At 52.6% G+C, this 10,847-nt stretch overlaps 4 protein-coding genes across 4 annotated transcripts; 1 reads left to right on the forward strand and 3 right to left on the reverse strand.

Annotated features, from left to right (window-relative positions):
• Window positions 1-2,016: 2,016 nt before the first annotated feature.
• APT1 (adenine phosphoribosyltransferase APT1) lies at window positions 2,017-2,745 on the forward strand (the record flags this gene model as incomplete). The annotated part of the gene is made up of 2 exons (XM_041682082.1): window positions 2,017-2,515; window positions 2,591-2,745. The coding sequence occupies 2 exons, from the start codon at window positions 2,017-2,019 to the stop codon at window positions 2,743-2,745; spliced, it is 654 nt and encodes a 217-aa protein (XP_041548960.1).
• Window positions 2,746-3,223: 478 nt separating this feature from the next.
• Window positions 3,224-4,000, reverse strand: AKAW2_81000A (gamma-glutamylcyclotransferase family protein; the record flags this gene model as incomplete). Its single annotated transcript, XM_041682083.1, has 1 exon — window positions 3,224-4,000. One exon carries the CDS (start codon window positions 3,998-4,000, stop codon window positions 3,224-3,226), a length of 777 nt encoding a protein of 258 aa, XP_041548961.1.
• A 959-nt stretch (window positions 4,001-4,959) lies between these two features.
• On the reverse strand, window positions 4,960-8,436 carry MNL1 (alpha mannosidase-like protein; the record flags this gene model as incomplete). The annotated part of the gene is made up of 4 exons (XM_041682084.1): window positions 4,960-7,182; window positions 7,235-7,800; window positions 7,857-8,227; window positions 8,306-8,436. The coding sequence occupies 4 exons, from the start codon at window positions 8,434-8,436 to the stop codon at window positions 4,960-4,962; spliced, it is 3,291 nt and encodes a 1,096-aa protein (XP_041548962.1).
• Window positions 8,437-9,142: 706 nt separating this feature from the next.
• On the reverse strand, window positions 9,143-10,271 carry AKAW2_81002A (uncharacterized protein; the record flags this gene model as incomplete). Its single annotated transcript, XM_041682085.1, has 2 exons — window positions 9,143-9,352; window positions 9,426-10,271. 2 exons carry the CDS (start codon window positions 10,269-10,271, stop codon window positions 9,143-9,145), a joined length of 1,056 nt encoding a protein of 351 aa, XP_041548963.1.
• Between the last annotated feature and the right edge of the window lie 576 nt (window positions 10,272-10,847).

The following is a 10,847-nucleotide window of genomic DNA, read 5'->3' on the forward strand; positions in this document are numbered from 1 at the left end:
AGTGTAGGGGAAAGATAAGTGAAATCTAGAACAATGAAGGGAAACGAAGAAGGGAATTGCGCCGACTCAGATTTGTGGCATACTTGTCACATAAGGTGATGCAGAGGAGGAGTTGATAGGTAGCGGGCCCGACTGAAACATGCTCAAAGGGTGGCCGATGAGAGGACTAGACTAGATAAGTATGAAGGTAGCCTATCCCAAAACAACCACCGATATTTGCAAGACCATTGGCGAGATGGTGATGCTGCAGGTCCAAGTTGTCACCGGCGTCGCTCCTAATTAACCGGCGATCCGGTAATTTACGAGTCTTGAGGGGGAAGGGGATGGCGGGCCAGCCCATCCCAAGTTCGATAGTTGGAGACCATCCTGGATAATCCTCTAGCGCGTCCGTCGAGCCAGCAAATGGCCGGGCTTATCGTCTAGCGTGAGCGACCACAGCGGTGTGGCCAACCGGTTCTTGATCGCTCCCGAGCTCCATTTGGATGGCCCAGTATTTTCACGTGTGGCCTGGACGGGGTCTAGAAGCCGGTGCTTCGATCGATGGTGATTGTGGCTGTGAATGCTGAAGGCCTCTCAGACCAGAGAAAACCTGGGCTGCCACTGTCACACCACGGGTGAGGACGTAATGAAGCGCATTATTTATAGAATGGGATTGCGAACCGCGGGGACGATCAGGCGGTGGTGAATAATGTAGTGTTGCCCGTGCCGGGGAAAAGCAGAAATGCTATCCGCTCGGCTTAAGGATGGAGTCAGTCCAGCACAGCATGACGATCCCCGGCGGTGATTAACTCCACCGATAGACAGTGGTCAGTACAGAACAGTCAGGCCCTGTCCAGTGTATTGTTTCAGGAACCTCGTAGGTGCCTTACTACTACCCACCTGGGTAGGGAAAAGAGGTACAACTGGCAGTAACCAGACATTTACACCGTAAGTCGCTGCAGCAGATAAAAAATGGTAGGGTAACAAGGTAATGAATTAGTAGCATGTTGTATTGAGTAGATAGTATCAGGTCGAGGTCCCAGCGCAGTTGACTCGACCTGTCCACTGGCAGACAACTCTGGCAAAGGCCCGATAGAGAGCGGGTGAACCAGTGAGAGTAATGAATAGCGCGAGGGGTGCATAACCTGGAATCAGTGACTTGCATCATGGCGCCATTGGCGTAGTACGACTTTGGACTGGCTTTAGACGGTTATACGCGATATAGTTCAGCCCGGAGGAGGGGGTGTCCCTCCCTCCACGGATAAGATTGGACTGTTCTCTGAAACAAGAGGCGGACGATGCTTTGGATATGAATGGATGACAATGCCAACGGATCACCTCACTGACTCACGTTCTGACACCCTCCCAGATGGGCTGATTATAACCAGTTGAGTCTGGATGCTGGCAAAGAAAAGAAAAGAAAAGGTTCTCGACTTCATTGATGGAGGAGGAGGGGCAAGTCTGTTCCGCCGCTTACCATACATACCACCATGCAAGTTTGTTTCCATACAGTACCCGAACTTACAGGTGTGTTGTTCTGTCCAGTTATACTGGCTCTAAAATGCCTTGTAAGTAATTTGTGCGACAATAAATCTCTTGAAGATTGGAGTAGAGTTTTGAGTACCTTTTGATCTCTGTCTAAGCTTTATAATTATTAAAATTATATGCTGGGGATAAGGCATCTTCAAGGTGACGCCTTCCAGCAATGGTGTACAGTAATAAGTAAAGAAGGGAAACTTACAGGAATATGACCATACCACAGAGATAGATAACTGTAATGTCAATACCACCAGATCTTCACCATAATTTTCTTATTTCCTGTTTGGAACATTTTTCCCTCACATTTCCCCTCCTTCGTCTTTTTCGTTTCTTTTTCTTTTTTTGCTTATCACGCCGATTTCAACTATTTTTACCTTTTTCGATCTTCCTCACCCCTCACCTCCTGGTCTGCTTTTGCTCCCCTCCTTCTACTCCTCCCCCCCCTATTTTTTAGCCTCTCTTATTTCTTTCTCTTCCTTCCTCTCCTTCTCTTTCACCATGTCTCAACCAACTTCTACTCCCCCCGTGCAACCTCCTCATGCCACCACCGCCGCCCAAGTCGCCGGACAGTCCTCCTCCTCTTCCGCCCGCACCGCCGAACTCGCCAGTCTTAAAGTAAAGCTGCGCGAGGCCCTGCGCCAGTTCCCCGACTTCCCGTCCCCGGGCATCTTGTTCGAAGATATCCTCCCGATCTTCGCTGATCCCGTTCTGCACGAATCCCTGCTCCGCTGCCTCGAGCTCCACATTCTCGAGAGCAACGGCGGCCAGAAGCCCGATGTCATCGTTGGTCTGGAGGCCCGTGGCTTCCTGATGGGACCTAGTCTGGCCCTGCGCATGGGTGCTGGCTTTGTCCCCGTTCGCAAGCAGGGCAAGCTCCCTGGTCCTTGCGACACCCAGGGCTACGAGAAGGAGTACGGCACGGACTTCTTCCAGATGCAGTCCGATGCGATCAAGCCCGGTCAGAAGGTGATCGTGGTGGACGACATCATTGCTACTGGTATGCTTACTATTTTCCCTTCTCTCTTACTTCCACATATTATGTGCGAGTATAGTTGCTGATCAACTGAACTAGGTGGTTCGGCGTATGCGGCCGGTGAACTCATCAACCGCAAGGGTGGTGAGCTGATGGGCTTCGTTTTCCTCCTCGAGCTCGAGTTCCTTCACGGACGGGACAAGCTGCCTGCCCCCGTCTACACTCTTCTTACTGGCCAGGAGACCAAGGCTTAAATGACCCTATGACATGCATTCGAAAAACATTCTTACCTGTTCGGAGGACTGCACGCACAAAAAGAGAAAAAACACATACACGCTCGCTCGCTACCACTCCTGGGAAGTGGTCGAACATGCCGCAGACACTGCAGCAGCAACCCCACGGGGTTTCGCCAGAGATCGCTACGGAATCGATCGCATCGACTGGATGGTCGACATGGGACATGATAGAACAAGCAATTGAACTCCCACCCGCCGGGAACGGCACCGAAACGAACCTGACGTGTTCTCTCCACCAGGGCTATAAAAGTTAAAATACTTGATGTTTACTTTTTTACTTACACGAGTCGATGTCAACCAGGCGTGGCATGGAACTTCATCAACATTTTTGCATAGACTATGAAATAGCAATGACACCATGAAATGTAATAATACGCTATGCTTATATTATAGAAGGATCTAGCAGGACATCTATGTCTATTCTATACCAACCCAGCTAATTCAACGGAATAGCCGGTCTCATAACCTCCTCCGCCCACTTAGCAGGCAACCCAAGGGCCACCGACTCGCGAATCGCCCGGTTCATCCTGGGAATATACTCCGCCTTAGGCGGGCCATTCCGCACCCTCATCTCATCCACATACACCAACACGGGCACCGTCTTAGCCTCATTCCCATCCACATTCATCCACTTAACCACTTCCGCCTCCACCACCCACTTGTTATAACTCCCATGACCCTGCTCCTTCTCCCTCACCATGCCCTCCACCGTCCCTTCCTCAGCAGCATCCGGAGCCGAGTAATCCACGCCCTCAAACCCATCGAGAATCCTCTCATCCTCCTCTCCCATATCATATAACACACCGTACACGGCATCCTCGTCAGCACCGCCAGCAACACCCACCTCGCCGGTCGAGATGCACTCGGCTTGCTGCTTCGAGACGCACATCTCAGCGGGGGGCACAACGTTGGCGTAGCCGCCCTCGTGGATCAGCCAACGCCATTTGGGGAGGCGGGCGATGGCGAGCGGGATGGACGAGGAGGGGAGGGCGGTGCAACGGGTAGCCATTTGCGTGGGGGAGAGGTTGGAGCCGTAGGCAAAGTAGAGGGGTTTAGCGGTACCACTAGAGAGGGTGGTTGTGGGGGTGAGTTCGGTGAGAGTTGTTGTGGTGGTTGTGGTGGGTTTGGCTGCTGAGGTGGCAGTAGTGATATTGATGAGGGTGGAGGGGGTGGTGGTGGTGGTGTCGACGTCGAGGTCTGTGTGGAGATGCATTTTGGTTGTGCAGGAAAGTGTTTAGTAGGATTAAATGGTTATGTTGTGATAGTAGGAAGGGATAGGACTGGTATATAGATGTATACTGAGAAAGAGTGAAGAGTACGTAAGAGAGAGTGACTGGAATATAGTACTCGAACCAGCCCAGATAAAATAAACCTAATGGAAAAAGACCAAGTATGTCTTGTTTTAATCAAACCAAACCCTCTCAAGAAGAAAGAAAAAGAACCCAAGTATTTATAACCCATCCATCCATTGCCCCCCCTCTCCAAATCAACTAAATCAGGGACACATTCCAAACCACGTAAACCTTAAACCTCCTCGCTTTACATTTTCGCCATCCCGCGCCGATTCGCCTTACATTATACTTTTCTCCTTCGGTTCTAAATCGGCAGGGACGGTTTGGTTAGGTTTCTCTTCAAATGGATCGAATTTTCTCCACGGGGTTTTACCGTTTCAGCCAATCGGCAAGTAAATCTGCCCCACCGCCACTAAGTTCGTACTTGTTACTTTTCTTCAGCGGTCAGTTCAGTCTGAGGCTGAGCAAAGAGCTGAGTCATCTGTGCCAGTGGCAGCCACAACTTACCTACAACCAATACTTTTCGTAACCATTAATCTTAATGGCGACATTTGACGTGACGGGGCGGATCTTTGGTTGTGGAGGGACCCGAACGATTGCCGATCATTATTTTATTCGTTTCGGAGGTTTCCGTCCGGAGGTGGCGAGAGATCATCGTTCAATGGTATGTGTGTGTGTATTGTCATGGCTATGGCTTTGGTATGTTAATGTGCGAGGTGGAGGCGGGAGGAGTGACGTGTGCTGGGAATGCTACCATGTTACGTTATGTATTATTATACGTACTAGGATGAGAAAAGCTATGCTATGATGCTATCTTAGGTAGGTAGGTAGGTACTCGTTGCAATGGGGCTATGTACCAGGGTAGTACATATGTCGGGTCTCACAAAATATACAAATTATTGATGGGAACACCCTGAGATCGGACTGAATATCGCCGTTTGATTCCCACTCCCGTCGCCTGTCGCAGTAGCTCGTATGTCTCTTGCCCTCCGCCTACCATGACCACGCTGAGCAGCTGGCGCCGCGGGACGCCCGCGGCTGTCATTTGCGTCTCGTCCAGATGGGGCCGCACCAGATAGGGTTCCGCGCGGACCGCAGCTAACCCGGGGGTTGTGGTGGTGGTGGTGTCTGATCCGTCGTGCTGCTGCTCCTCGACTTCGTCGTCATCGTAGGAGACCACGATGACGAGTTTCAGGGCGTACCGGGAGGGCGGATACGCGGCGATATTGCGCAGCTTCTGTGAGAAGCTGCATCCGCCGCGCTTGATCACGAGCACCTGGTGGTTCTGTGCAACTTCTCGGAGGATGCGGTCGTCGCAGAGCTCGTCTGCGAAGTAGATGCTGTTCCAGGTGAGGCGTTGCTTGGAAGGGTCGCCTGTGATGGAGACGGTTGTGGCGTCTTCCACGTCGGGGAGTGGGGCGGAGCCGAGCCCCGTGGAGATAGCGGCCGGGAGCAGGAGACGTAACGAGGTTGGTTTCTTCTTCTGCGGCAGGCTGGTCTGGCCGTGCACTTCATCCCGGAGGAGAGTGGATAGGGTGTTGACCAGCGAGGAGAGGACGGTCTTCATGCTGGAGGTTGATGCGTCTACGCTGCCGACTTTGCTGTCGACGGCGCTGGAGCCGTGGACGATGGCTCCGTTGGCACGTCGAGGTGCAGCTGGTTCATGACTATCATCTGAATCATTTCGTCGACGGATAGACTCTGGGATAACGTCAATGACGATGTCAACCATGGCGGTATCGCGAACCCGCGTGAAGTTCGGGTCGGTGGGGTCGAGGACATCAAATGTGATTTCCCGTAGAAGATATACCTTCTCGTCTTTGCCCAGTGGCACGTTGTTGATCACCTGGACTCGGAATTCGTCCCCTTCTGCGCTGCCGGTTTCTCCTAGCACGGGGACATCCTGGACCATACTCAGCCGTAGGCCCCCGATGGCTTTGATGAAGATGCCATCGCGCACTCGTTCCAGCGATCCGGGCCCCACGACCATGCCGGGAAGTGCAGGGAAAGAGATGTCGAGCGTTGGGCGAATTGTCATTGGTGCGCTGGTCGCGTTGAACGGGACCAGCTCTGGAGGCAATGTCCACGGGAAGAATGTGTAGTTGGTGGGCGACGACAAGTCTGACACTGATACGCTCGGGTGGTCCCGAGCATAGTCCAGAAGAGGGCCTTCCGCTACGCCTCTACTCGGCATAAGGTGTAGACGTGCCAGGTTCGCGGCGTGGAACAGGTCGGACCGAGCCGCAGTAGACGAGACTCCCAGCGTTGGAGGCTCAGGTGCTGTTGGGCAAGTCAAATCCTCGCTTGCCACATCGACTGGTACCTGCTTGCGCTCAGCGCGCTGTGCCGTGCTGTTTTTGGGTATAATAAGAGGGTGGCCCTCGGTGGAAAAGACGAACGGCTGATCTAGCTTGTTGAGGGGATGGTCAAAATCGTACAGCAGAAACATGTACTTGGCAGTTTCACCCAGGAAGAAGCTTTCCATGCGGTCATTGAGCTCGCCGTTGCGGACGTCCTGAATACCGGCCCAACCGCACTTGGTCCAGCATCGCCGTTTCAAATCCCGCAGGACCATCTCACCGACATGCAGGTACCAGGGGTCCTTTGTCGCTCGGTAGAGGTAGTAAGTAGATTCGACGAATTCAGGGCGGCCACCGTACCAGGAAAGGCCCTGCTCAATGTCCCCGGTGGCGACATTCCATCGTTCAGGCAGTCCAGAAAACCGAGTCCAGACTGCCGTCGTCAGAAGATGGATGCCGATCGCTTCGTCTACCTCTCCCGCCAAAGTAAGAAGTCCGGGGTAGAAGGCGCTGAGACTGTCGATCCAAAAAGCACGAGTCGCTCCGGTGAAGATGTCTCCCTGTATCAAATGCGGATGTTGATGGCCCTCACCGCGGTATAGGTGACGTTTGATCGAGGCATGAGACTCCTCCCAGACCTTCAGAAAGGCATCTGCCGAGTGCTCATATTCTGAAAGCGGCAAGAAATAGTCGTCCAGAACATGCCATGGGCTGCTGGTATTGACCGGGGGTCGTTCCCCTGACGAGAGGAGCACGTAGGACTTGAAAGCATACTCGAAGAAGCTATCAATTCCTGCGCCAATCTGAGACATCGTATTGTTAGCCACGTCTAAATGCACTTGCTTGACAACTCACCCCAGTGTAGGAATGAACCCATCTGCCAGACTCGGCATCAATACCAGACCCTATCAGTCCAATATCACTCCTCCTTGCCCAAACGGCCCAGAATGCCCGCTTGGCAAGCTCCTCATACCGGCCATCGCCTGTAAGCCTGCTCAAGACCGTAAACTCTAGGACCAGACTACCAGCGCCAGCGCTGCAAGTTTCCGTGGTCTCAAAGGTCGAGGAGCGGCGAGGCTTTTGGCACTGTTCAGGATTGGCTTTGTCACACGTAGGGGCTGCATTGAACGGCGAGTTTGCGTAGTACGGCTGCCGTTGCACTCCGTATTTCAGGTTCACTCGAGGGTAAGGGAGACCAGTGTCCGTATAAAACGCGGGCAGGATTCGATTCGCAAGATCGACAGCAAGTCGTAGAAGCTGGCCATCGTAGACAAACCCGTCCTCCCACTCGATACCGTGACTGCCTTCAGGGAAGGAATGCTTATCCCAGGCTCTGGCGAAGTTGGCTTCGGCCTCCGGCGGGTTGTATCCGCTGATAGGAAGATCGCCCACAGCAAAAAGATGAGCACTGAGCAGACCACCTAGGGAGAACCATTAATCGATGCATACTCCTCCATCCACAATATCCGATGCCTACCTAATCCTCGAATCACCGTCTCGAACACCTGCACTTTGCTATCCATATCGAACCCTCGACCCCTCTGGCCCTGGCCTGCGGGGCCATTCGATCCATCACCGTACAGTGCAACAAAATCCTTCACTCCGTTTTGAAAGTAATCCCACGCCTTCTGGCCCTGGTCGGGACTCGAGGAAAGTATGGCCAGGGAGGACAGACTGTCGATCAGAGTCAAGGAATAATTTCCCAGGACATCGTTGAGCTCTGCATGCGCAGGATTATCTCGGTCGCGAACCAGCGGACGGCATGTTAGAGGGCGTAGTTCGTCTTCAGGAAAGGCGTGCTCGAGATAGTTGTCGAATCCGTGGTAGAACATATGCTCTGTCTCCTTCCTAGATATCGAAAGGTGTCAGTCGATCGGCCTTACACCAGGGAGACTAGAAATCTCAGTTATGAGTGGTGGAAATTACCTGAGCTCCTTAACCTGATCGGTCCGCATGCCCTGGGCCATGGAGAGCCACAGCGACAGCTGTAAGACCCAGGTCAAGATCCATGCTGAACGGAGGGCGGACATCTGCGAGTGCCAACATCCCGAGCGCATTACCGCAGTAGCGAAACAGTTATCAATGGCATGGGAGCGCGTTGATGAACTGTTGAATGTGGAATCCCCGCAGACCGGCGAACTGAATTGCCTCCAGAGAAAGGGTTCCTGGAGGGAAGAGGCTTGAGGGGAAGTTGGTGGTGGCAGCGGCGCCGCACGTGAGGTCGTATTCAATCCGCGGCGAACCAATTTGCGGCCAGATATCCCGTTCACATTCTCTCCACTTCCCCCCTTCCCTTCGGACTACAGGATCCCTTAATTCCACTATAGGGATGTCTATATTATTAATACATAGTTTTTGATGAATCAGCTTGCTTACGGTGGGCCTCATTCCCGGATAATTTCACATTTAGACGGTTAAGATGTACTTCGCAGTAGAAAACCAAGCTTAATGAAATAGCGCTCAAACAATGCTGGCCGGATAGATCAGTGTGTATATGCCAATGTAACTCCCGCTTCATCCAAAATAATCAAGTATAAAAGTAATCGAAGAAACAGCATATGGTTGGTGATGAGAAAGTCGCCAAAAAAAAAAGAAAGGAAGTAAAGTCACAGGGGATATCTCGAGTAAAAGAAATACAGATGAAGGTGATCACAGTGCCGCTATATAAATGATTTTGCGGATAACGAGACGATTATGGATGTCATTGTGTCGGTGAATCCAGCTTCAGTATGTCGAGAAAAGAGAGAGAGGGATATGTACGGGTCACGGTTGATGCCCTGATTCTTCAGGAATGCGCCATTGCGTGAATGATCGGGGTTGCGCTTCTATCACATAGTCGACGCCGTTGTCAGAGGTGTAGCTAGGCGGCCGTGGGATCCGCGATTTGTTGCTCCCATGCCTGCCGACGCCCTTTGGCGCGTGTGCGTTGTTATTCTCGATGCGCTGCCAGTACAGCAAGTCGGGGTTAATCCTCTGCATATAGAAGTCAGCGGAACTGGTCACCATCAAGGAAACGAATGATTTCCGTAATCATGGCGATACTTACCACACTTTCCCGCCAAAGACCGTAGGCGGGAGGAGGCGCTGTGACCTTTTCGCGTACGGCATTCGGGCTCGCTGCTCCAACGTCCTCATCGCCAGCCAAAATAACGTGGATAGGACGCGCTGGTTGCGCATAGCCGGCTGGCCCTGCCCTGCTGGGTATGCGATTCGTAGCGACATCAGAGTCCGGCCGTCGTAACAGTGCCATCAAGAAGCGCGTGAGAGAATGACAGAAAACAATGCCAAGAATTAAGATCATGAAGATGAGAAGAATTTGGAGCTCTCGGCCCAATGTCGTACGGGAAGCAGCGAATGCGAGGTAAATGGCGATAACGAGTATGAGGAAACATGCGGATATAACTAGCGTGATCAGTCGCCTCCGCAGCTTCTTCTCCTTCAGCCGTGATACGAACGATTGCCTGCATCGGAGGTCTTCAGGGTCTGGCGGGGAGTGTGCTCCATGCGAATCTCGACCTGAGCGCGCATGCGACCGTGTTTCGCCGGAGCTTCCTGCTGCTGCGGACTGCAACTCAATTGGGACATACGGTCCTCTTGGCGCATATTGAGATGCAGCAGCATCTCTGAGAGAACTATGCGACGGTGCTGGTCGACCAGGTAGACGCGATTCGCGACGCTCAGCGCGGTCACCAAGGATTCGCTGTTCCAGGTCGAGACGATGGTCGGCTACCCATGATGTGAATCGCTCCTCCCGATTGGGAGCCCGTTGGAGTTGGTCATCTGCGATTGACCCACTGGAATTGACATGCGAAGAGCGATCGGGCGAGAACATGCCGGGGATCGAGCTGGAATGTGTTGTCGATCCCGAATGAGACAGCTGAACCGATTCCATGTCAACTCAAACTAGCAGTCGTACAATGACATCTGGACAGACGCAGGGCGCGACTTTCAAGTGCTTCGCAGAGATCACTGATGAGTATTATATGCGTCGATAGTGGGAACTCCAATCGCGTATATGATATGTTCTGCGTCGATATGTACTGCCCACTTCCGCATTCGTTGAACAACACACAAATAAGCGTCGCGGGAACGCAGAACCGGATGCAAACCGCCTGGAATGAGAGCCTTTACGACGCAAAGCGGATAATTGCTAGCGAAGGCGGATATCTGTGGCCGAACTGGGAAATTGGTTATGATTTCGGACGCTATACATTCATAATGAAGATCGAGCCTGGGGTGTAGGAGAGGGGCCCAGGGGAGAGCAGCATCAGACGCAGGAATCCCGATCGCGAAGTCACAGGACACGAGCGATGGCGACCCAAAGGCAATTAGATTGATGGAAATTGTATCGGGATGGAGTAGGAAGAAAATTGGATTTTGAAACGAACGCGCAGAAAAAGCGAAGGAACAGGGCGAGCACCAGGCCAGCCGGTTAGGAGAGGGTGATTCGGTTCAGCACGGAGAGAGC

The sequence above is a fragment of the Aspergillus luchuensis genome, chromosome 8 (genome assembly GCF_016861625.1).
Source record: "Aspergillus luchuensis IFO 4308 DNA, chromosome 8, nearly complete sequence".
Classification (NCBI taxonomy): Eukaryota; Fungi; Ascomycota; class Eurotiomycetes; order Eurotiales; family Aspergillaceae; genus Aspergillus; species Aspergillus luchuensis.